Source organism: Portunus trituberculatus, chromosome 49 (assembly GCF_017591435.1).
Source record: "Portunus trituberculatus isolate SZX2019 chromosome 49, ASM1759143v1, whole genome shotgun sequence".
Classification (NCBI taxonomy): domain Eukaryota; kingdom Metazoa; phylum Arthropoda; class Malacostraca; order Decapoda; family Portunidae; genus Portunus; species Portunus trituberculatus.
The window spans coordinates 240,076-266,721 of NC_059303.1; the positions used below are offsets into that span (position 1 = coordinate 240,076).

The 26,646-nt window shown below is 38.3% G+C and overlaps 1 protein-coding gene across 2 annotated transcripts; it reads right to left on the reverse strand.

The window, feature by feature from the left end:
- Nucleotides 1-396: 396 nt before the first annotated feature.
- LOC123499319 lies at nucleotides 397-3,815 on the reverse strand. Of its 2 annotated transcripts, none has more exons than XM_045247140.1 (3): nucleotides 3,475-3,815; nucleotides 2,008-2,216; nucleotides 397-1,013 (listed from the first exon to the last, which is right to left on the reverse strand). In XM_045247140.1, exons 1-3 carry the CDS (start codon nucleotides 3,659-3,661, stop codon nucleotides 486-488), a joined length of 924 nt encoding a protein of 307 aa, XP_045103075.1. In that variant the 5' UTR covers nucleotides 3,662-3,815; the 3' UTR covers nucleotides 397-485. The 2 variants fall into 2 exon arrangements, with proteins under 2 accessions (XP_045103075.1, XP_045103076.1); XM_045247141.1 differs by having other exon boundaries at nucleotides 2,056-2,216; nucleotides 3,475-3,814.
- Nucleotides 3,816-26,646: the final 22,831 nt, after the last annotated feature.

The following is a 26,646-nucleotide window of genomic DNA, read 5'->3' on the forward strand; positions in this document are numbered from 1 at the left end:
CCATCTTTGTAGCTGTACTCTGTATCCTTTTTAGATTCCTTATATCTTTCAATAGGTTAGATGAAAACACCACTGCTGTATACTCTAATTTAGGTATTATTATGCCAGTAGTAATTTTGTCATCATGTCCTTGTCATATAATTAAATGCAACTCTAACATTAGATAATATTTTCTATGTTACTCCATATATCTTGCCTGCTATGTGGGACTGTATCAAAAGCCTTTTTTATATTTAAATATGCTGTAACCACCCAGCCATCTCTATTATCTAGTGTGAAGAGGTGTGTGTGTGTGTGTGTGTCAGTTCGGGTAGAGGGTGGCAGGAGGTGGAGAGAGTTTATGCACACTTTTCAAGTGCATTACATTATAAGAGGCAAGGAAATAAAGAGACAACCTTATGGACTTATTTTACTTAACCAAAAATATCAGCTGAATGCAATAATGACAGAAAATGTTATAAATGTACAAATGCTAAAAAATGTTATTACAAATTTTTTTTTTTTACAAAATCCTCATATACCTTTTGAGCACTATTCAAAATAGCAAAACTAAGTTCATACTGCATGTGTGATGGAACTAGATTTATGATATTTTCAATCATTGACCCAGCACACTTGGAGAATGAAGGGGTCGGTGGTTCTTGCGCACTCATTTGTAATGCAACTTCTAGTGCTGAATCATATGCCTTGGCTCGTTTCCTCTTCATGGCATTCGAAGACAAACACCTAGGCTGGCCTTCAGCTGCTGACAAAACTGGACTAGATGATGATGGAGTTGTCAGAAGGGATGATGAAGCTGAACTTGTAAGTGACCCAGGGTTGTGTTTCTTACTGAATGTCCTCAAGGCATCAGCAAGATCATTTGCAGTCACCTGTTTGGCTTGTTCAGTGGAATGACTGATCTGGTCCGTTTCAAAACCAGTTTCCTCAAGTCCCTCACATATACTGGCTTCTTCAACTAAATAGATGGATGACTCTTCAGGTGGAAATTCTGGCATGGGTAATGAAGGTTCCTGTTGAAAAAAAAAATATGCTGTATTACTGATAACAGTACTGTATTTTTGTAAGTTAAGGAAAAAAAGTCAGTAGGATAACACAACAGACACAAATGATAAATCTGCTCACCACACACCTAAATTAATCCTGATAATGCAATGTTTATAAACATTTTTCCACCCCAAATCATTTGTTCTCCTATTGAATTCCTAACGAACCTACAGTATGACATGTCCAAATAAGGCTGGTGTCATTAACAAGTACCATAGCTTAAATTTGTGAAAATGTGATCAAGGAAAGATGGACCAAGAAGCATTTGGAAGAGAATAATATAATTAATGATGGGCAATTTGGATTTAGGATAGGAAGATCATGTGTAACAAACCTAATATGCTTTTGCTCTGTAATCATAGACATAACACAAGAAAGAGATAGATGGGTTGACAGTGTATTTTTGGATAAGAAAAAGACATGAGAAAATTAATAAAAAAATTGAAAATAGAGGGGGAATAACAGGAACATTACTGGAGTGGATGGAAGATTTTCTAACTGGAAGAACAATGAGGGTGATAATCAGAGGCAAAGAGTCCTTCATGAAAAACAGCTTCCCTCATAGAGTGATAAGACATTTGAAATGGGCTGAATAAGGAGGCGGTGTGTGGAAAGTCAATACTTAAAGAAAAAATTAGACAAAGTGAGATACAGAGACGGGGCAGCACGAGCATAGGCTCCCCTCCTGTAATAAAATACAACTAGGTGAATACTAAATACACAAATAACCATCCTCATTGACATTATGTTCTCTTTAATCCTGTTTTATGAATAAATTAGATCATATGACTTTTGATGATGTGTGCTTCTGCTCGTGTGTGTGTGTGTGTGGGTAACCAAAAACAAGTTTTCCTATGATTGCAATAAAACTGAGTAAACCATTGGACCGTTATGTGATTGAAACTTATAAATATTATTATGGCATTACATAATTATTATAGGAAAATCTTATGATAGTACCATTATCACCCCAATCAGAGTTTTGAAGCACACTATAAAATAGCTTGCCTCTGTTGTGAGCTCCTCACTTGGACTTAGGAATGCAAGGCAGTCGTAATATTCCCATTTTGTAGGTGCCTTGCCTGCTGAGCCACTTGGTGCTGACTGTATCTTTTTGTGCTCTCGCAGAAAGTATGCCTTCAGCTTCTTAAATTTAGCACGAACTTGATCTGTAATGAGCAATATATTTTTTTAATAAAACAATTAAATCAATTCCATATTCAGTTGTATGTATATGCTGCATTATTCATGACAGCTAGTCTAACTTTTGGTAAAATGTATATTCTTTAAGGATATTGTTTAGTATATTTTCCTTGAGTGGAGTTTCATTTGATATGAAATTACTAGACATCATAATTAGCACAGACAATAAATACTAAGTGCCCTGAAATTTTACAGCAATTAGTGCACAGGGGGTGATAAAAACTAAATATTAGTAAGTACACATTTTGGAATGCATTTTCCATCACAAATGATTATCAGGTTAGGCTGGATTAGGAATGACAAGTTAGGTTAGGTAAGGATAGTTATGTCATTGGATACATTCCCCAAGATATGTCATCAGTGAGGATTGTTTAAAGAAAGCTTTGTGACGGCTTACTGCCAATTTCACATTACTGTATGTGTATCAGGGCTGCCACAACATTGAAATATTCTTGCCTACAAAAAAAAAAAAATTGTTTTTGGTCCAGGGTGGTGCAATCCCCTTGGCTAGCAAAGTGTGCCTCCCTATTGCTCTTGTGATAGTGGCCATCTTAATCTTGATTTTTATCTCATTGCTAGCATTTCAACCTAACTTAGCTAAACTAACCTAACCTAACAATATCTGCATCCAGCAGCTGGACACCAGCAATACTGTTCAGTTTTAGGAAAATTTTACATTAATGCCAAGGTGGACTGGAGTAGATACAAGTCAGTTTTACCATTCTAAAATACTCAAAATTCATCTCAGCACTTCTCTTGAGTAGCATGTCCCCAGACCAACACCGTTGTTCCACTATGCCTAAGCTTGTCTAGAAGAATAAATCTGAGGGAAATATCAACCCTGCTGTATATGGCTTTGCCTCCAAAGTAAATATTTGCCAAAATTAGTAGCAGTTCTGAGGAGGTTAGGTTAGGGTAGGTTAGGTTAAGTTTGGTTGAGATATCTTGATCAAAACATCTAAGGTTTTCATTCACTGCACATCAAAATCTCCCGAATAAATATAGTTTCGTTTGAAAATATAAAACATTTGAACTTTTAAATTTGTGATAGAAAATGCCTGCCCAAACAGTAGTTTTATATGCAATACCTAATTGTGCAATGTACTTAATACGTCTACTCAAGCTGGCTAATCATCATACCTATATCTATATATTTGGCTGCACGGGTACCTAAACGTCTCTTTAAATGATATACATTACAGAAATACTGTGAAGGAGCCTTACCTGCAGTCAAAGTGGTCATCGCTGGGTATTGAGCCTTGATTTCCTGGGCTATCTCACCAAACACTTTCAATCTGAGTTTATGCTTGGGATAGTCCACATTTTGTGGGTCCCAGAGGAATCTGTGCCCTTCTACCAGTTCGCACAAATATCTGATAACACTCCTGGGCCACAATAACTCGTTCTCCATAATTTTAAACACTTGTCAACACACGAGGAGAGCAAGCGGCAAATCGTCGTCCAGTCGTGAGTTCCCGCGTAGCGTCAGCAAGTTCACCATCAGAACGGAACCTTGAAACCCGGGAACTTGCTGAGCCGGTGTCACATGCCAAAGTGTGGCCCGAGACAGTGTTTAGGTGCGTCTTCTGCGCATGCGCGGCCCGGGAGCGAACGACAGACACTTTATATTATGTCATGCCTATAGCTATGGCAGAATGTGACAAGTGATATTGTATGAATTTAAACAATTCGATTTTTTTTTTAATATCACAGTAGCCATTGGCTTTCAGCATGTATCGGTGGAAAGACTAGTGCCTCACTATGGTAGAAAAAGAACCAAAGAGCAGAAATATCACTATTTGTTTGATATGGGTGGCCTAAAATATGCTGTGACTGAAAACAGTGTTAATATAGCTCATTTTTCAATGATACACTAAACATGGGCCTTGAAATGTATGTCATACTCCATAATCCGGTTGGATGTTTCCATGCCACACATGTCACAGCAAGCCGCGGCGTCGTCTACTCCCGGATCGCGCATGCGCAGAAGACGCATCTAAACACTGTCACAGCCACACTATATCACGGGACACCGGATCACAGTTTAGCCAAAGCTTGTTCCCGGATCATGGGTAAACATTCCTCGTGTAGGAGGAGGTATGGCGTGGATGACGTCATCATCCCTGCTCCCCCCGCGGGCCCGCGCTGGGCCCTCTCGGATGATATGAGTGGATACCGTATCTGAATTTTTCTTACCGTATATCGAATCGAGGGTAGTAATTTCCAAATACCGTAACTGTGAATTTACCGGATAAAGAACTACCGTATAACGAGGACTTAGTACAACTAGGTAAATACACACACACACACGCACAGGCTGTGGTGGTGAGCAGACATGCTGCTCTTGGCATGGTTGACACGAGAAGGCATCAGCTACAGCTGGCGGTCTGGCTGTTTATGCGGAAATTACGACTATATGTGGTAAAGTACCAAGTGAATCATGTATAAAGAAGGAGGGAGAGGAGCAAAGAAGAAGACGTGCAGATGTGGTTTTGACGGAAAGATAAACACCGAAGAGATATGCAGGAATTGTGAGGCCACGAAGGCCAACAATGGAGGGAAAAACCTAAGTGATAGGTCTCGTGAAGGTAAAGAGGAAGAAGTGATACAGCAGGGAGAGAATGATAATTGTGGAACCTGTAAAGTGAAGATGAGAGGGAATCAAAATGGTCTTATGTGTGAGGTCTGTGATCGGTGGTTCCATTGCGGCTGTGAACAGGTGACCGCAAAGGAGTATGAGAAGATTGTGTAGCTAAGGGATATAGTTGCATAGAACTGTAGGATGTGCAGAGGGCAACAAAGAGAGATGAAAACAATGGTGAGAGAATTAAAAGAAGAGAATATGATTCTAAAGGTGTTTCGGTAGCTGTGGTGGCGAGTGGACGAGTTGTGTGCGCGCTCCGTTTCTGGCTGTGGTTTTTATAGTTAGCGAGTGGTGTTTGTGCTTGGTGTCTGTGTGTGGTGCTTTTGAGTGTTAGTGAAGTGAAAGTGTGTACTGCAAGTGTTAGATTAGAGTGAAATAGTGGTTAGAATCAGTGTTTGTGAGTTAAAAGTATTTTTTGTAGAGCGAGGAGACTAGGCTTGTAACCGTCAAGTTGACCTTGAAAGAGGATTAGTTGACCTCACTTAGGCCCCCCCACCACCGCGGTTCCCCCACCCTGCTGTCACCTAGTATTTTTATTTGTTCGTGAGTTAACATATTGTAAATTAGTATGGCGGTAGCTACTGAGGTATATCAGAGTGTGATTGAGTGCGTGAAAGAGAGTGTTGAGGTGGGATTGGGAGAGTTTGTTGTGTGTGAGATGTGTGGGCACGACAGGAAGGTCGTTGACTTTTCTGAGTGTATGGTGTGTAGGCTCAAGAGCGAGAATTTAGTTCTTTCTCTTGAGCACCGAGAATTACGAGAGGAAATCAGAAAGCTAAGTGAGGGGAAAAGTGCGAACGAAGTTCTCATCTTTGAATTGAAGGAGGAGGTTAAGAGGCTTGGGGAGGCAGTGGAAACAATTAGGCAGGAGATCAGTGTTAGGCCGAAGGTTGGACCTTCTGAGGGCGACAGGGTGGCTTGGCCCTCTGTCGGGAAGAGCAGAGTGGGGAAGAGGGAGCAGGCGTGCCAGACTGGGAAAGATAGTAGTCAGGATAGGCAGAGATGGCAGGTTGTGAGGGGAAGGAAAGTGGAGATAGGGAGGATAGGACTAAACCTGTTGAGTGTGAAAATAGGTTCGGTTTGTTGGAGGGGGAGGGGGAGAGTGAGAGGAGTGAATGAAGTGGTTGTGGTGAGTGAAAGGAGAAAGAAGGGGGTAGAGGAGAGGAGGAGGATGGTTGTGCCTAGCACACCTCAGGTGTGTGTGGTGGGTGACTCTCAGGTTAGGTATTTAGATAGCACTTTCTGTGGGAAAGACAGGGATAGGAGGACGAACGTGTGTATGCCTGGTGCAGGTGTGAAGGCAGTGAGTGAGGAGGTGCAGAAGAGGGTTGGGGGATGGAGAGGAGGGTGTAGTAGTTTTGCACGTAGGTGGGAACGATGTCAGAGCAGGTGGGTCGGAGGAGTTAGTGGCAAGATTTCGGGAAATGTTAGGCAAGATAAGGGAGAGTGGTAGGAGGTGTGTAGTGTCAGGAATCTTGCCTCGTGTGTATGTTAGCAGGAATGGTTGTCTAGAGCCATTGGTGTGAATGATCGGGTAAAAGGGATGTGTAAGGATGTGGGTGTCAGCTTTGTGGATGTATGGGATAGGTTCTATGGGCGAAGGGATTTGTATGCTAGGGATGGTGTGCATCTGAGTAGGAAGGGTGTGGATGTGCTGAGTGGATGTCTGGAGGGGGAGTTGGGATGGAGTGTAGGGGGTGAGGTAGCAAATGCATTCCAGAAGAAAGATGCTAGACATAAATTAGATAGGATAAACAGAGATAGTGAAAAGATTAGGAAAGATTTCCAGGTGCAAATAGGAGAGAATAAGATTAGGATTCCAAATAAGGAGACAGCATCTAGGAAGGTAGCAGGACTTAAATGTTTTTATGTAAATGCCAGGAGTCTTAGGAACAAGAAGGACGAGTTATCTAGTTATATAGTTGAGGAGGACTTAGATGTTGTATGTGTCACAGAGGCATGGGTAAATGAGGAAAAGTTTAGGAAAATAGGAAAGAATATGAAGTAGATGGATACATTATGTATTTACACCAGAGAATTGGTAGGATAGGCGGAGGAGTAGTTATTTATGTAAAAAAATCCTTCATTTCCAGTCAGGTTAATGGTATTAAGGTAGATAACAGAGTAGAGTCCTTATGGCTGGATGTTAGAGTAAACAAAAGTAAGGTTATTAGAGTAGGAGCTTTTTATAGGCCACCTAACCAGTCAGCAGATGTAGACAACCTTATGGTAGATGAGATAAATAGGGGTGTACTAGTCAGACAATTATCTTAGGGATTTTAATCTTAAGTCAGTAAACTGGGAGAGGATGGTAGGAGATGCTAGTGAAAATAAGTTTATGGAAAGTTTTCAGGATAACTATTTAGTGCAGATGGTAGATAAACCTACTAGGGGGAGGAAGGTTTTAGACATAGTACTAACAAATATTGAGCATTGTTTAAAGGAAGTTGAGGTAGGAGAGACTTTAGCAAACAGTGACCATCATATAATTAGATTTATCATTAATTCCAGTAGGGATAATATAGTGAATAAGACTAGAGTCCCAAACTATCAGAAAGGCAATTATGGTAGGTTACGTCAGTTATTAGGAGAGGTAAACTGGGAAGATAGTTTTGGAATTAAAACTGCACAGGAGATGTGGGATATTTTTAAGGTTGTAGTAAAGGGTATAGTGATGCAGTGTATCCCTTACAAAGATATAAGGCAGAGAAACAGGAAGCCATTATGGTGGACTCATGAGATAGGTAGCCAGATCAGAGAGAAGAAGAGGGCATACAGAGAGTTGCAGAAAAGTGGGAAGATGTAGATTTGATTAGGTACAGACAGGTCAGAGATGATTTGAGTAAGGTTATAAAAAAAGTAAAAGGCAGGCAGAGATAAAACTAGCTAGAGCTGGGAGTAAAGATCCCAAAAATTATATAGTTATTACAAGGTCAGTGATAAAAGAAATAAGGATAGGATTGGACCACTCAGAAAAGATGGTGTAGTAGTGGATCAAAATGAAGACATAGTAGAATTATTGAATGAACAATTTTCTTCAGTATTTACTAGGAAAGAATAGGAAATCCTGTTACAAACAGTGCGACGAGTAGTTTAAGAGCTTTAGAAAATATTGATATAAAACCGGGAATTATTAGGAAATTTATTCTTGAACTAGACGATAGGAAAGCCAGTGGTCCTGATGAGCTACATGCCAGAGTACTTAGGGAGGGTGTAGACAGTATTTCTGAAGCACTTAAGTTAATCTTTGAAAGATCACTTAGGTTTGCTGAGATACCTCAGGACTGGAAGTTAGCTAATGTTACTCCAATATTTAAAAAAGGTAGGAAGGATGATGCGAATAATTATAGACCGATCAGTTTAACTAGTATAGTATGTAAGATACTAGAGAAAATCATTAAGGGTAGTATTTGGGAGCATTTAAATGAGAATAGATTAATTAGAGATACCCAACATGGCTTTAGATCAGGGAGGTCCTGTCTTACAAATTTGCTCGATATCTTAGAATATATTACCAAGGAGTTAGATGATGGAAATAGCATAGATGTTATATATCTAGATTTTAGCAAGGCGTTTGATAAGGTACCGCATAGGAGGCTAGTGTACAAATTGAGACTACATGGGATAGGGGTAGGTTAGTTGATTGGATTAGTGAATGGCTTTCTGATAGGAAACAGAGAGTAGTATTAAATGGGGCAATGTCTGAGTGGAAGGAAGTGGTTAGTGGGGTACCCCAAGGATCAGTGCTAGGACCTCTTCTTTTCTTGGTGTACATTAACGATTTAGATATAGGAATTAGTAGCAAAGTATCAAAGTTTGCAGATGATACTAAGATAGCATGTGCAGTACAGGGTGAAAAGGACAATTACAGAATACAACGAGACCTGGACAGGCTGATAGCATGGGCAGACAGGTGGCAGATGGAGTTTAATTCTGATAAGTGTCAGGTTATGCATTTAGGTAAAGACAACACAAACTTTAACTATGAGATGGAGGGATGTTGGCTAGAGGCAGTAGAGGAAGGAAAGGATTTAGGAGTAGTGATAGACAGGACTATGAAATTTTCAAAGCAATGTTTAGAAGCAAGAAATAGGGCAAATAGGATCCTGGGTTTTATAAATAGAAATGTTAGTTATAAAAGTAAGGAAGTGGTGCGTAGCTTATATAATTCCTATGTTAGGCCCCATTTAGAGTATTGCATACAGGCCTGGTCACCCCACTATAGGCAGGATATCAACATGTTAGAAGCAGTTCAGAGAAGAGCAACTAGGATGATACCAGCATTAAAGCGCCTGGAGTATAGAGATAGATTAAAGGAATTAAACATGTTTTCATTTGAGAGGAGATGTATAAGAGGGATATGATAGAGTTATTTAAAATGTTCTCAGATACAAACTACATAGATGTGAGATCTTTCTTTACCTTAGAGGAGGGAAATAGGACTAGAAATCATGGCAGGAAGATTAGAAAGCAAGGCTGCAGGTTAGATATAAGAAAATATTTCTTTAGTCATAGAGTGGTAGACTTCTGGAATGCATTGCCAGAGACGGTTGTAAATAGCACTAGTTTGACAATGTTTAAAACAGATTAGATAAGCACTTAAATTTATTAGATTTATAATTATGTATAGCACTGCATGATAGTTTTTATAAGAAATTTACTATAGTTAAATAAGACATGATCCCCATGTATGGGGACCACAAATTGTAGAGGATTTCGCTGCAGGACTTAGCCCTGTTAATGGGCCAAATATTTAGAATTAGTATATAATGTATTGTGTACTTGTAAGTGTATCTTTAAGTACTGATGACGAGGTCGCTGTGCGACTGATACAGGATAACCTAGATGGGCCCTGGTGGCCCTTTGTTATCCTATTATTTATGTTATGTTATGTTAAAGATTAAAAATGAGAAATTACAAGAGAGACTGCTGGCACTGTAAAGTAAAGTAGAATCAATAGAAAAGGGAGTAAATATAGAGGAAACCCTGATTGAAGAAATTTCAGAAAAAGTTTTAGAAGTTGTTAGAGAAGAAGATAAAAAGAATAGGCTTAATAAACCTTGTCTTGTATGGGGTTCACGAATCCGATAAGGAACAAGGTTATGAGAGAGAACAGGACGACAAGGAGAGATGCAATGAAGTATTTGAAATAGGAGTGGGAGTGAGAAATGTGGAAATAGATAAGGCAATAAGACTTGGTAAGAGGAATGCGATAGGTGATGGCAGAGGTCAGTTACCAAAGCCTAGACCTTTGTTAGTAAGATTAAGGTGTTACAGAGAAATTTGATATACTGAAGAAGGCAAAAAACTTAAGGAATGCAGAGAGTGAGAGATTAAAAAGCATTATGATAGCCCCTGATATGACCAAAAAAGAACGAGAGACAGATAAGAACTTGAGAGAGGAACTGAAAGTGAAAAAGGAGAATGGAGAAACAGGATGGTATATCAAGCGTGGAAAACTTCTGCAGAAAAATTTTTAGGTAGGGATCTTAAAAGAGAAGTGAAAGTAAAACTAATAAATATACAGAGATTAACAAGAGCAAAAAGTTTTGAAGTGGAAGAACTATTGAAAGAGGAGATGAATGAATGTTGCATTGTATGTCTGATAGAAACACAACAGAAGTATAAGAAGGTGGATTTCTCAAAAGGAGTAATGTGTGTGGAAAAAATGAGAGATATGAATGATAAAAAAGGAGGACTATCAGTGTTGATGTATGAGCGTGATGGCTGTGATATTTATGAAAAGGAATGTGATAACTGAGATATTTTGAAAGTAGAAATTAAAATAAGGAATGTTGTGATAATTATGCTACTTACATATATAGATGTGTCTGATAAAGAACGTAATGGAAAAATATTAAAGAAAATTGGAGAAGAACTTGAAAAAGTCATAGACGAGGAGATGGTTATTTTATTAGGAGACTTCAATGGACATCTTGGATTTATAGGACCACAACCTTTAAATTATAATGGAAAATTAGTTTTAGATATTATGGAAAAATGGAATATGATACTATTAAATGGTGATCAGAAATGTGAAGGGGAGATAACAAGGAGGCAAGGAAACATAGGAAGTGCAATTGACTTCATGTTAGTTAATGAATCTATGTACAAGTATTTTGAAACTATGGTCATTGATGAAGAAAAAGGTATATTTGATTTGTCTGATCATTGTTTATTGGAGTCAGTTTTCAATATAGATACAAACCAAGAAGGGAAACGAACAGAAGTTTTGGAGAGAGAGTATTATGAAACAGGCTGTGAAATATTAAAGGAGCAATTCTTGAAAAAAATGCAGGATGACATAGAAGAAATAAATGGTAGGGGAGAAAATATAGATATGAAAAAACTAGAAAGGCTAATAAAGGATAATGCAGACTTAACCCTTAAGAAGAAATATAGGAAAAAGGTAACTTTATTAGATAATAAGACAGTCGAAGAACCAGTATAGATGACTGGAGAGATTCGGAGAGAAATTAAATTAAGAAAAAAATATAATAGGCTGAAAAGAAATGCAAGCAATATAAACGAAAGAGAGCATTATGAGGAATTGTACAATAAACAAAAGAGGAAAGTACAACAGAGAATAAGGGATGAAATGACTATACATGAGAAAAAGATTACTAAATGAAATTAAAGAAGCAAAGGATTCTGGAAAGAAAATGTGGAATATGATAAATAAATTAAGGGGAGTTAACCAAAAGGAGGAAAAGGAAATTGCAGTTTATGATGAGGTAGGGAACAGGATAGACTGGGATGTATTGCCTGAAAAAATGGTAGAATATTGGAATACAATATACAGAAAGCACCCAAATGAGATTAATGAAGAATGGAATGAGCAAATTAAAGAAGAATACACTGCTGAGATAAGAAGGAGAGAAAGAACCCCTAGAATAGTGTACGGAAGGAGAAATGAAATAATACTAATACCAGAAAACTTAAAAACGCTATGATGCACTAAGAGGAAATTTGGAACCTGATGGTGCAGGAAAATTAATGATTAACTACACTGCTGATGACCGAATACAATATTTCCCCAAACAAGTACTGGAACATATGGATAGTTTAGAAGGTACAGTAATGTGGCAGCAAGGTAAAGCAATGGGATGGGATGGATGGAGGGAAGAAGATGTGAAAAGTGCACTAAGTAAAATAAAAAGTAGAAAACAACCAGGTCCAGATAAGATAAAAGGAGAAATATTAAAATGGTTTAAAGAAAATCCAACGTGTTTGCAAGCCTTAACAATTTGCCTAAATCATGTCATAAATAAAAATGAAGTACCAGACGAATGGAAGATATCATAAACAGTAATGATTGCCAAAACAAATAAGCCAAAAGTAAAAGAGCACAGACCAATAGCCTTAACAAATACCAACTATAAGCTTACTATGAATTTAATTAAAGGAAAATTCTTGGAACACATTAAGTCACTTGGAGAAATAAACGTATTGCAAGCAGGATTTACAGAAGGCAGACGACTAGAGGATAATTTATTCACTTTAAACTATTGCATAGATAATAGCAAACAAAGGAAACTGGAATTAGTAATTACAGCTATAGACTATGAAAAAGCCTTTGATTCCATAAACAGAAAAGAGTTAATAAAGGTGTTAAAATACTATGAATGCAACCCCAAGATAATAGACACTATAGTAACACTACACAAATGACAAAACACAGATGTTCTTGGGCCAGAGGAAAGTTGGGGATGTCACAGTAAGCAGTGGCATACAACAAGGGTGTACAGGATCCCCACTGCTCTTTGTGCTACTTGTTAATCATATTATTAAAAAGATAAATGAAAGCCAGATGGGATTTAAAAACAGTAAACTATACATTCCAGTATTGTTCTATGCAGATGACGGGCTTCTATTATCAAACAGCAGGAAAGAAATGGAGCAGATGATAACTTTAGTGACAGAGACTTCTGCTGAATGTGGGCTGAACATCAATATACAAAAGAGCCAATGTTTGATTATTAATAGAAAAGAACCTAAACCAGAAAAGATAAAGGAAATTGAGGTAGTAAAAGAAATTAAATATCTAGGAATAAGGATTACAGAAGAAAGAAAGCATATGAAGAAATATAAAGAAATGAAAATTGAATTGGCAAGAAAAATGTCAAACTTAGCTTTTTCAGTGGCGGCAAGATCATGTAATAAAATTTTAATAGGAAAAACATACTGGAAGAGTGTAGTGTTGCCAAGTGTACTCACAGGAGGAGCAGTAGTGGACTGGAATAAAACAAAACTGGAACAACTACAAAGAATAGAAAATAAAGTTTGGAGGCATATTTTAGGAGCACCAAATTATGTGGCAGTAGAGGCATTACGAGGAGAAGTAGGAAGTGCCACCATGGAAGAAAGAGATATAAAAATTAAATTATGCTACGCAAAACATGTATTGAAAGGAAATAATGATTAATTAAGGGAAATAATACAAGAAATGAAGGAAAATAGTAAAGGAAGTCAGTGGCTTAGAATAATAAGAGGGTATATGAAACAAGTCAACATAAGCAATGTGGAAGAATTAAATCAAATGACTGAAGAGAACATGAAGGAGAGAGTAAGGATATGGGGAGGAAGGAAATGGAGGGCAGGAATGGAAGGAAAATCAACGTTGAATATGTACTTTATGAATAAAAAAGAAATCAAGGAAGAAAACATATATGATAATACATTTAAATCTGAATTATTGTTCAGGTGCTGAACTAATTCTTTACAACTAAACTGGAGGAAGAGGTTTAGTGGAGGGGAGGAAAAGTGTGACATCTGCCAGGAAGGAGAAAGTGAAACACTACAACACTTTATTACACTTTCAAGGACTAAAAGACATACGCAGCAGATATGCAATTACAGAAGACACCATATTAGAAAAAGTTCTTTTGTTCAACCCAGTAAGTGAAGGTGAAATAGAAAAATATACACTGTATGTGGAAGAACTTTGGAAAACTAGAAAAACAAAGAGTGACTTAGCCCTGAACCAGCCCTGAAGCAAGAAAAGAAAATTGCGCTGCCGTTGCAAAGGCAATAGCGCATCTTACATCTATCTATCTATCTAGATGTGCCTGACTGTGCTCGGTTTTTGTGCTGGAACTCTGTTGTTCGTGCTGTAAACTTGTTGGTCCTAGCAATGGATACCGAAGTTATTAAAGTCTTGCTTGAATCTCAAGAAAAGATTTTCCATACCACCATGAATTTTGTAGTTGACCAGCTCAAGTCAAGAATACGAGAAGCAGAGGTAACCATCCAGGACCTAACTCGAAGCCTGGAGTTCTCTCAGGCCGAGGTCAAGGATCTACGAAGTGAAGTAAAAGAGCTCAGGAAGTTTGCAAATGAAAATAAAGCTACTAGTGAAGATCTTAAGTCACAAATCAAGGACCTTGAACAAAGACAAAATTGCCAAGAAGACTATAATAGACAAAATAATTTACGCATAAGTGGAATTGTAGAAAAAGAAGAAACAGCCATATCAGTATCGAAGCTTATTGAAGAAAAGCTCCAGTTGCCTGCTGTCAAATTAGAACGAGCTCATAGAACTGGACCTGTGCTGCCTTTTCGTTCTCGTGTTATTATCGCGAGATTCGATAAGTTCAGCGAACGAGAACCAGTGATGCGAAATGCTCGAAAATTGAAAGGTTCAGACATATATATAGACGAAGACCTTTGCCATGCATCCCAAGAAATGAGAAAAAGTCAGATACCTCTCATGGAGAAGGCCAGAGAAGAAGGCAAGATTGCTTTCTTTAAACACACCAGGCTAATTATAAAAGACAAAAGTACTAATTATCAATACCAGGGAAGAAGCTCTCGCAGTGGAGGTGTCTCGACCGATGAAGCAGTGTCTCACAAGCAATTGACCACTGAAGCAAGTGATGACGAATCATCGGTTGGTGCTGACGGTAGAAATGCTGATTCCTCAACTTGTGGCGCTGTGGGGTTCGTCTCGGGAGCAGTGGTCCAGAAAAGTGAAGTAGGTGATGGTGAATCATCAGTTGGTGCTGAAGGATAGAATACTGGTGGTCACTGCTCTGCCCCGACTATAATACCTCTTTTGATTTTTCCTCCTTCCACCCTGTGCTCCTCATTCTATAAAACTAATCACGAATCCATTACTTCCCTGTTGGATTTGTTTCAATCCTCCATGAATCCTATGTACTCTTAACAGCCCAGGACGCCCGAGATTCTTCCTCAGCCAGTGATATTGTGGCCCGTACCAAGAGTCACGAAGGTTTAAGGTCGAGGGTAGAAAGAAAGGTAATGTCACTAATGTGGTACCAAGAGTCGCTGTCATTATTGGAACGAAGAGCAATAAGGTCCTTGTTCTTTGTGTGTGCGCTCCGTTTTTGGCTGTTGTTTTTATAGTTAGCGAGTGATGTTTGTGCTTGGTGTCTGTGTGTGGTGCATTTGAGTGTTAGTGAAGTGAAAGTGTGTACTGCAAGTGTTAGATTAGAGTGGAATAGTGGTTAGAATCAGTGTTTGTGAGTTAAAAGTATTTTGGTAGAGTGAGGAGACTAGGCTTGTAACCGTCAAGTTGACCTTGAAAGAGGATTAGTTGACCTCACTTAGGCCACCCCACCATTTTTCCACCTCTCACCAAGTATTTTTAACATATCATCATAAATAATAGGATAACAAAGGGCCACCAGGGCCCATCTAGGTTATCCTGTATCAGTCGCACAGCGACCTCGTCATCACTACTTAAAGATACACTTGCAAGTGTTTTATTTGTTTGTTAGCTACGTATAGTGTTCTTGTGAGTTAACAGATTGTAAATTAGTAAAGCGGTAGCTACTGAGGTATATTAGAGTGTGATTGAGTGCGTGAAAGAGCGTGTTGAGGTGGGATTGGGCGAGTTTGTTGTGTGTGTGATGTGTGGGCATGACAGGAAGATCGTTGACTTTTCTGAGTGTATGGTGTGTAGGCTCAAGAGCGAGAATTTAATTCTTTCTCTTGAGCACCGAGAATTGCGAGAGGAAATGAGAAAGCTAAGTGAGGGGAAAAGTGCAACAAGTTCTCATCTTTGAGTTGAAGGAGGAGGTTAAGAGGCTTGGGAGGCAGTGGAAAAAATTAGGCAGGAGATCAGTGTTCCAAAGGTTGGATCTTCTGAGGGCGACAGAGTGGCTTCCCTCTGTCAAAGAGCAGAGTCGGGAAGAGGGAGCAGGCGAGCCAGACTGGGAAAGATAGTAGTCAGGATGGGCAGAGATGGCAGGTTGCAGGGAAGGAATGTGGAGGCAGTTAGGGAGGATAGGACTAAACCTGTTGAGTGTGAAAATAGGTTCAGTTTGTTGGAGGGGGAGGGGGAGAGTGAGAGTGGAGTGAATGAGGTGGTTGTGGTGAGTAAAGGAGAGAGAAGGGGTAGAGAGAGAGGAGGAGGTTGTGCCTAGCACACCTCAGGTGTGTGTGGTGGGTGACTCTCAGGATAGTACTTAGATAGCACTTTCTGTGGGAAAGACAGGGATAGGGGGACGAACGTGTGTATGCCTGGTGCAGGTGTCAAGGCAGTGAGTGAGGAGGTGCAGAAGAGAGTTGGGGGGATGGAGAGGGAGGGTGTAGTAGTTTTGCACGTAGGTGGGAACAATGTCAGAGCAGGTGGGTCGGAGGAGTTAGTGGCAAGATTTCGGGAAATGTTAGGCAAGATAAGGGAGAGTGGTAGGAGGTGTGTAGTGTCAGGAATCTTGCCTCGTGTGTATGTTAGCAGGGAATGGTTGTCTAGGGCCATTGGTGTGAATGATCGTGTGTGTATTTACCTATTTGTATTTACCTATTTGTGTATTACAGGGCCCGAGCTAAGCTCTCTGTGTCCTGTCTCCTTGTCCATTCCTGTCATATCTCTCTTTCATCTGATTGACACACACGCGTCAACGACATCACTGCTCAGTTTATTCCACTTATCAATGCTACGATGCGGAAACTGTATTTTCTCACGTCATTTAGACAGATGTCCTTTATTAGCTTTTTCCATGTCCTCGGAGATGATTACTTGTGGTCACCTTTATCAACTCTCTGTCCAGTATGTCAATCTTGTTCACCAATTTATACATAGTTATCATGTCTCCTCTTGTTCTTCTCTCTTCTAATGTGGTCAGCCCCAGCTTCCTCAGTCTTTCCTCATAGTCTAACTCCTGAGTCCTGGTACCATCCTTGTTGCCAGCCTTTGTACCCTTTCTACCTTCTTCACATTTTTCTTCATATGCGGTGACCAGACACATGCTGCATATTCTAGCTGGGGTCTTATTAAGGTACATAATATCTTCATCATTCCTTCATCTAGGTAGTGGAATGCAAGGCCAATATTTTGAAGCATGTTGTATGTTTTCCAAAAAATCTTGTTAATGTGTTTCTCCGGTGACAAGGTGTTTTGCACGGTTACTTCTAAGTCTTTCTCCTCATTGGTCTTTTTAATTTTCTCATCACCCAGTCTGTAATCCCAGTTTGGTCTGTATCTACTTCCCATTTTCATAACATGGCTCTTGTCTATATTAAATTCCATCTGCCACTCTTTACTCCACTCATATATTTTATCAAGATCTTCCTGTAACTTGTTACAATCTTCCACATTCTTTACTCTCCTCATAATTTTAGTATCGTCCGCGAACATGTTCATTTAACTGTCAATTCCTACTGGCATATCATTAACATAAATCAAAAACATGATGGGACCCAGCACTGACCCTTGTGGAACTCCACTGGTTACCTTCTTCCACTCGGACTTCCTTCCTCTCACCACTGTTCTCATTTCTCTTCCCATTAAGTAATTTTCCATCCATTTTGCTAGTTTATCATTTACTCCTCCAGTCATCTTTAGTTTCCACATCAGTCTATTGTGTGGTACTTTATCAAAGGCCTTTCTCAAGTCCAGGTAGATAGCATCCACCCATCCCTCTCTATGTTGTAGTATGTCAGTCACTCTTGAATAAAAACATAATAAATTGGATACACACGATCTTCCTTTTCTGAAACCAAACTGCCTTTCACTCAGAATGTTTTCACTTTCTAGATACTCACTCCACTTAGCTTTAATTACTTCTTCACATACCTTGCACAATATACTAGTCAACGATACTGGTCTATAATTTAGCGGTTCCATTCTACTACCATTCTTATATATAGGCACAATGTCAGCTCTTTTCCACTCTTTCGGGACTAATCCTGTTCGTATGGAGGTTTCCACAATATCAAATATGGGGTTCAACAATTGATCCTTACATTCTTTTAGCAACCTCCCAGATATGCCATCAGGCCCCATTGATTTATTAATATCCAGATTGCTTATAATTTTCCTTACATCTTCCTTAGTAACCATGATGTCCTGCATTTGCTTTATTTCCGTAGGCCTTCCTCCCATAAAATGCTCCTCCTTTGTAAACACTTTGCAAAAGTTGTCGTTCAAAATTTCAGCTATCTCTTCAGCATCTTCATATACTTCTTCCCCATTTTTTACTTTTCCTATTGCCTCCCTTTTATTTAGTTTTCCATTTATGAATTTGTAAAACATTTTTGGGTCACTATCACAGTTTTCCACCACCCTCTGTTCATATTCCTTCTGTGCTGTTCTCCTATTCCTTGCTGTTTTGTAGCCTTCCCTTGATAATACATCACTGTTTTTTCTTAAGTTTCTTCCATGCCTTTTCTTTGTTCTTTTTTGCTTCTTCACAATTTCTATTAAACCACTGTTTATTATTTAAAGTCCCCTTTCTGTAATATGGCACAAACTTTTTCACAGCAGAGTTATACAAATCCATAAATTTATCGTACTTCAATTGCATATCTCTTTCCTGGTATACCACGGACCAGTCAATTTCATTAAAGAACTCCCTTATATGGTTATAATTTGCCCTAGTATAATTTAATTTTTCCTCCTTGCGTTCCACAATCTTATTCGTGCTTAATTCTGTATCCAGCTCAAAGCTTAGGACATCATGATCGCTTTTCCCCAAGGGACTTTCATGTTCAATTTCCTCCTTTAGAGAGATTCCCCTGGTAAATACCAAATCCAACCTTGCTGCAACATCTTGTCCCCTGCACCTTGTTGGTGATCTCACCCACTGTGTCATCAAGTTATTTGTTGCTACCTTTAACAATTCTTCTGCCCACTCACCACCTTTCACCACTTCGTAGTCTTCCCACACTATTTCTTTACAATTAAAGTCTCCAACGATCATCACTCTATCCTTTCTGATGAGTTCTTGCTTCATTCTGTCTAGAGTATTTCTCATCACCATTTGGTACGGTTCATATTCCCAAGCACTGGTTCTGGATGGTATGTATACTGTTATAATATTAATGTCCCTCTTGCCTGTTATAAGCATACATATCACTTCCTCATTTCTCTTACTATAATTCACCTCCACTATCAGATCTTCCTTAGTAAGAACCATTATACCACCACCTCCTTTATTTTTTTTTATCATTTCTCCATACTTTGTAGTGTTTTACAACAAACCAGTCTAGCTTTCTTTCGGGCCTTAATTAACTTTGTTTCCACTACACACATTATGTCCGGTTCATTATTTCTTAGGTAATCCATACATTCTAGCCTCTTAGACAGAAATTCATCTATGTTCGTGCAAGTCACTTTTATTCCATTCCTAGTCTCATTCTTCCATGTAATGCCTATTCCGTCTGTTTTATCCACCACTTCTTTAGCCTCCCAATCTCACACTTTCTTCTACCTCAGCATATAGGCCTTCTTCTTCCACAGAGATCTTGTTCAGTAAAGACTTAATCTTGTCATTTTCCTTATCCCTCCTGTCCTGCTAGTTTCTGTTAGTTTCCTCCCGCAATCCTATTATGATCACACATTTTTTCTTTTCAGCAATATCTCTCACCACATACTCATTTTCCTTTAGTGCCTTTACCATTTCCCTCTGCGTAATCCCTTTATTTTCCTCTTCCTGCTTTTTTACTATCTCCCTAAACGACCTTTGTACCTCCTGATGTTCATGATTCACTTCCTTCATCCTGGTGTCAATTAGATTAAGACATTCCTCTTTCTTCAAGTCCCCTTTGGATATTTTTATCTCCATTTCCATGAGTTTAGCCTTCATCTCTTCACATTGTTGCCTTAGTTGTTGGTTTTCTTTCTCCATCTCTACTTTTTCCTTCAATAGCTCTTTACTCGCTAGCGTTAACAAGTAGATCTCTTTCTTGAACGAATCATTCTCGGCTAGAACTCTATCCAGTTTTTCTTCTATTGACAAAATATTTAGGAACTTACTTTCCAGCGCCTGGATTCTTGCATCCATATCAAGTTTCTGCAGTCCTTTTGGCATAGTAATAAAACCTTCAAAGTCTCTAGTTTGCCTGGACGCCATTTTTGTTGTTGTCAGCTGATTACGGCCAGAACGATCACCGTCCACTCTCCCCTCTCAGGGATCACTCTCCATATCACTCACTTTCAACACTAAGAGACAGTAGGACATTAACGGACACAAACTTAGAGTTACCCGGGCCCTGTAATACCATAGGTATTTTCTTTCTTCCCGTACGCAGCCGGAGACGAGCCGTCCTCTCTCAGCGACGGCGACGACGTGTATGTAAGGATGTGGGTGTCAGCTTTGTGGATGTATGGGATAGGTTCTATGGCCGAAGGGATTTGTATGCTAGGGATGGTGTGCATCTGAGTAGGAAGGATGTGGATGTGCTGAGTGGATGTCTGGAGGGGGGAGTTGGGATGGAGTGTAGGGGGTGAGGTAGCAAATGCATTCCAGAAGAAAGATGCTAGACATAAATTAGATAGGATAAACAGAGATAGTGAAAAGATTAGAAAAGATTTCCAGGTGCAAATAGGAGAGAATAAGATTAGGATTCCAAATAAGGAGACAGCATCTAGGAAGGTAGCAGGACTTAAATGTTTATATGTAAATGCCAGGAGTCTTAGGAACAAGAAGGACGAGTTATCTAGTTATATAGTTGAGGAGGACTTAGATGTTGTATGTGTCACAGAGGCATGGGTAAATGAGGAAATGTTTAGGGAAAATAGGAAAGAATATGAAGTAGATTGATACATTATGTATTTACACCAGAGAATTGGTAGGATAGGTGGATGAGTAGTTATATATGTAAAAAAATCCTTCATTTCCAGTCAGGTTAATGGTATTAAGGTAGATAACAGAGTAGAGTCCTTATGGCTGGATGTTAGAGTAAACAAAAGTAAGGTTATTAGAGTAGGAGCTTTCTATAGACCACCTAACCAGTCAGCAGATGTAGACAACCTTATGGTAGATGAGATAAATAGGGGGTGTACTAGTCAGACAATTATCTTAGGGGATTTTAATTTTAAATCAGTAAACTGGGAGAGGATGGTAGGAGATGCTAGTGAAAATAAGTTTATGGAAAGTTTTCAGGATAACTATTTAGTGCAGATGGTAGATAAACCTACTAGGGGGAGGAAGGTTTTAGACATAGTACTAACAAATATTGAGCATTGTTTAAAGGAAGTTGAGGTAGGAGAGACTTTATCAAACAGTAACCATCATATAATTAGATTTATCATTAATTCCAGTAGGGATAATATAGTGAATAAGACTAGAGTCCCAAACTATCAGAAAGGCAATTATGGTAGGTTACGTCAGTTATTAGGAGAGGTAAACTGGGAAGATAGTTTTGGAAATAAAACTGCACAGGAGATGTGGGATATTTTTAAGGTTGTAGTAAAGGGTATAGTGATGCAGTGTATCCCTTACAAAGATATAAGGCAGAGAAACAGGAAGCCATTATGGTGGACTCATGAGATAGGTAGACAGATCAGAGAGAAGAGGGCATATAGAGAGTTGCAGAAAAGTGGGGAAGATGTAGATTTAACTAGGTACAGACAGGTCAGGGATGATTTGAGTAAGGTTATAAAAAAAGGTAAAAGGCAGGCAGAGATAAAACTAGCTAGAGCTGGGAGTAAAGATCCCAAAAAATTATATAGTTATTACAAGGTCAGTGATAAAAGAAATAAGGATAGGATTGGACCACTCAGAAAAGATGGTGTAGTAGTGGATCAAAATGAAGACATAGTAGAATTATTGAATGAACAATTTTCTTCATTATTTACTAGGGAAAGAATAGGAAATCCTGTTACAAACAGTGCGACGAGTAGTTTAAGAGCTTTAGAAAATATTGATATAAAACTGGGAATTATTAGGAAATTTATTCTTGAACTAGACGATAGGAAAGCTAGTGGTCCTGATGAGCTACATGCCAGAGTACTTAGGGAGGGTGTAGACAGTATTTCTGAAGCACTTAAGTTAATCTTTGAAAGATCACTTAGGTTTGCTGAGATACCTCAGGACTGGAAGTTAGCTAATGTTACACCAATATTTAAAAAAGGTAGGAAGGATGATGCAAATAATTATAGACCGATCAGTTTAACTAGTATAGTATATAAGATACTAGAGAAAATCATTAAGGTTAGTATTTGGGAGAATTTAAATGAGAATAGATTGATTAGAGATACCCAACATGGTTTTAGATCAGGGAGGGCCTGTCTTACAAATTTGCTCGATATCTTAGAATATATTACCAAGGAGTTAGATGATGGAAATAGCATAGATGTTATATATCTAGATTTTAGCAAGGCGTTTGATAAGGTACCGTATAGGAGGCTAGTGTACAAATTGAGACTACATGGGATAGGGGGTAGGTTAGTTGATTGGATTAGTGAATGGCTTTCTGATAGGAAACAGAGAGTAGTATTAAATGGGGCAATGTCTGAGTGGAAGGAAGTGGTTAGTGGGGTACCCCAAGGATCAGTGCTAGGACCTCTTCTTTTCTTGGTGTACATTAATGATTTAGATATAGGAATTAGTAGCAAAGTATCAAAGTTTGCAGATGATACTAAGATAGCATGTGCAGTACAGGGTGAAAAGGACAATTACAGAATACAACGAGACCTGGACAGGCTGGTAGCATGGGCAGACAGGTGGCAGATGGAGTTTAATTCTAAAAAGTGTCAGGTTATGCATTTAGGTAAAGACAACACAAACTTTAACTATGAGATGGAGGGATGTTGGCTAGAGGCAGTAGAGGAGGGAAAGGATTTAGGAGTAGTGATAGACAGGACTATGAAATTTTCAAAGCAATGTTTAGAAGCAAGAAATAGGGCAAATAGGATCCTGGGTTTTATAAATAGAAATGTTAGTTATAAAAGTAAGGAAGTGGTGCGTAGCTTATATAATTCCTATGTTAGGCCCCATTTAGAGTATTGCATACAGGATATCAACATGTTAGAAGCAGTTCAGAGAAGAGCAACTAGGATGATACCAGCATTAAAGCGCCTGGAGTATAGAGATAGATTAAAGGAATTAAACATGTTTTCATTTGAGAGATGTATAAGAGGGGATATGATAGAGTTATTTAAAATGTTCTCAGATAAAAACTACATAGATGTGAGATCTTTCTTTACCTTAGAGGAGGGAAATAGGACTAGAAATCATGGCAGGAAGATTAGAAAGCAAGGCTGCAGGTTAGATAAAAGAAAATATTTCTTTAGTCATAGGGTGGTAGACTTCTGGAATGCATTGCCAGAGAGGGTTGTAAATAGCACTAGTTTGACAGTGTTTAAAAACAGATAAGATAAGCACTTAAATTTATTAGATTTATAATTATGTATAGTGCTGCATGATAGTTTTTATAAGAAATTTACTGTAGTTAAATAAGACATGATCCCCATGTATGGGGATCACAGATTGTAATGAATTCGCTGCAGGACTTAGCCCTGTTAATGGGCCAAATATTTAGAATTAGTATATAATGTATTGTGTAGTGCTTGTAAGTGTATCTTTAAGTACTGATGACGAGGTCGATGTGCGACTGATACAGGATAACCTAGATGGGCCCTGGTGGCCCTTTGTTATCGTATTATTTATGTTATATGTTATGTTATGTTATGGAAGGCATGGGTGTCCCCATGTCTTCCACATGACTTTCGAAGAAATATTTTATAATTTAGTGAGCTCATCATCCAAGCCTATTGAAGACCAAATATGTGCATGGGTTAATGGAGAATAGGAAGTGACAGGTGAACTGCCAACAGATAGAAGGCTGCCAAAGTATGCAAAGAAAAGCCAGTCACAAGGTAGATACTAGCCTGTATAAGCAGGTTTAAAACAAAACCACAAAGATGTATGTAGGGATGTAGACAGAATTTCACAAGCACCCCACTTCACACAAACCCAGGACTTCTTATCAAACACTCACTCTCTCTCTCTCTCTCTCTCTCTCTCTCTCTCTCTCTCTCTCTCTCTCTCTCTCTCTCTCTCAAGACAGTGAGTGACATAAGCATTGAGTGCAATAATTTTAAAGCTAAGTCAACAGATAACTTTTCACTGAGTTGGGTGTGATGGGCAAAGATTTAAGTATAGGTATACTGACAGTATTGTAGTTCTCAAGATGTATAGTCCTGTATCCAAACCATTTCAGGCCATGATTAATGTGATTCATGATTGACTATACTAATGTGTTAACTATGGAATTTTTAATGATATGCATACAAATTGTGATCTAGCAGATCCCAAAGAATACAAATTTCTCAACTCTTGTAATGAATTACCACTGCTTCTTGATATGGATTTTGTAAGACTGATTTCTGAACACATGATAAATTACCACTTTAGGGATAATTGAAGGATACAGAAAAAAAAGAAAGTTAAGAATTCTGAAAATTATGAAAACACTGCAGTCTTTAAAGTTGTTGAATAAACCTGTTATAAATGCATAGTGAAATTGAGCAACAACAATAAACATTCAGAACTGCTATACATATACAAAACTTGAAAAGAAGAAAAATTATTTAAGTGTGTGGGAAGCCAGGTTTTCAATAAGGAATGCTTGAAGACACAGATATTCAATATCTCTGATCACATGTGGGCTTGTTACTCACTACCTGAGCCTGCCTCTTTTTCACATTGTCAGTTTCTCTCTAAGCACCAGCTGATGCTAAAATCTTGAATTTTTATTTAGCTATAAATATCTTAATATTAAGAAATGTTAATGGCATTAAATGACTTGGTGATCGCCTCCCAAGCTATTTTTTTTCTTGTGAAGGCTAGCTGGGTTTGTTGAGCGGTCTTGCAAGTCAAGTCTTTATTCTCTTTTACAAGATTGAGAATCTTGTCCCCAGCCTTGACTTAGAGCTCCGCCCACATCATGTCCTATATATATATATATATATATATATATATATATATATATATATATATATATATATATATATATATATATATATATATATATATATATATATATATATATATATATATATATGCCATTGTATGACGTCACATGAAATTGGCAAATCAGATCCAACAAAAGTGATGGTGACTTTGGCAACACTATAACTTTCCACATGTCACTAGCATACACAATAGCTAGCCCCGCAGACCTCATTGTTTATAAACTCAAAAAACATTATTAATAACATCATACAGACTATATTTATATTGTACAAATTAGTTTGCTCTTATGTTGTTCTCCATAACTATTTTTACTCAGGAATAAGAGACCTCATCCGAGGACTGGATTCCATACCGGATTCTAGAATCCTGACACAGTAATCGGATTCGTATCGCCTTGACACTTCCAGAACAATTTTACACCCTTTATCGATGAATTCCCGGCCATAACTCAAAACTGGCAACTTTGAAGGTTATCCCCCTTTCGCGGGTGGGGCCTCATATAGCAAAACCAATTTTAGAGAACTCAGACTTTTTCCAAAAGACGGACTGGACTAAATTTGACAACCAGGCAGGAGTGGAGGAAAAGTGGATGGCATTTAAAGAAATTTATAATGATGGAGTGAATAGATATGTACCAAGACTGAAAATTAAAGACAAATATAAGGAAGAATGGTTTAATAGAAAATATGAAGAAGCAAGAGATAGAAGGGAAAGAATATGGAAGATATGGAGAAAAGATAAACGTCCAAGGAAGTGGCAAGACTACATCAGAGAAAAAAATAACTATGTTAAAATACGAAGAGAAGAAAAGAAAAACTATGAGAAAAACATAATAGAAAAATGCAAGGATCAGTCAAAGATCTTTTATAGATATATAAACGGAAATTTAAAAAAACAAACGAGATAGAGAAACTACCCGCCTAGAAGCAAACTTTTGCGAGCCCCATATGAGCAGCTTGTATTGGGTTTGTGATTGTTGTGTTTATAGTTTGTGAGGGATGTCTAGGAGAAAAGAGTTTGTTTCACGTACTCTGAACATTTGCCTCTGAATAACTAAGGCAAATATGTAACAGTACAGTACATACATATGTTATTTAATATTCTATGCCTAATTACTAATGAAAATGGCGTCATATTGTGATAAGTTAACTTGATGAGCGAGCAGCAACTGAAATGAATTTGGTGCCCAGGGAACGCAGTACGCATTTATATATCCGCGCACTGGCAAAGTAGTTTTCTCTTAACATTATATAAAAAAAAATGTTTATATTACATATTTATGTAATGAGTGGACTGCACAGCTACACTAACAAAATATGTTTGTATCATTACATCATTGTCATAATACAGCATTACAGCATGATAGTCATTGGTATTGGGTTGGTATTAGTCCATGGTGCTCTCTGGCCAAGATGACAGCATTTTTTTTTTTTTTTCTTTTAATACCTTGTAGGCTTTTCATGAGAATATATGGGCTAAAGGAGATACTTTTCGGGGTACCTCCTATCTCAAAGCCCACCCCGCTAGGAAACCGTTGCTCCGAGTGAGGAAGCCCAACCTACACTCAGACCGTGGACAGGATTCGAA

Excerpts from the sequence above, each read along its gene's own strand:
- LOC123499319 (XM_045247140.1), bottom strand. The coding sequence starts at position 3,661 with ATGGAGAACGAGTTATTGTGGCCCAGGAGTGTTATCAGATATTTGTGC. Across the intron at positions 2,217-3,474 it reads GATGACCACTTTGACTGCAG|ATCAAGTTCGTGCTAAATTT; the intron begins GTAAGGCTCCTT and ends TGCTCATTACAG. Across the intron at positions 1,014-2,007 it reads CTCTGATTGGGGTGATAATG|GAACCTTCATTACCCATGCC; the intron begins GTACTATCATAA and ends TTTTTTCAACAG.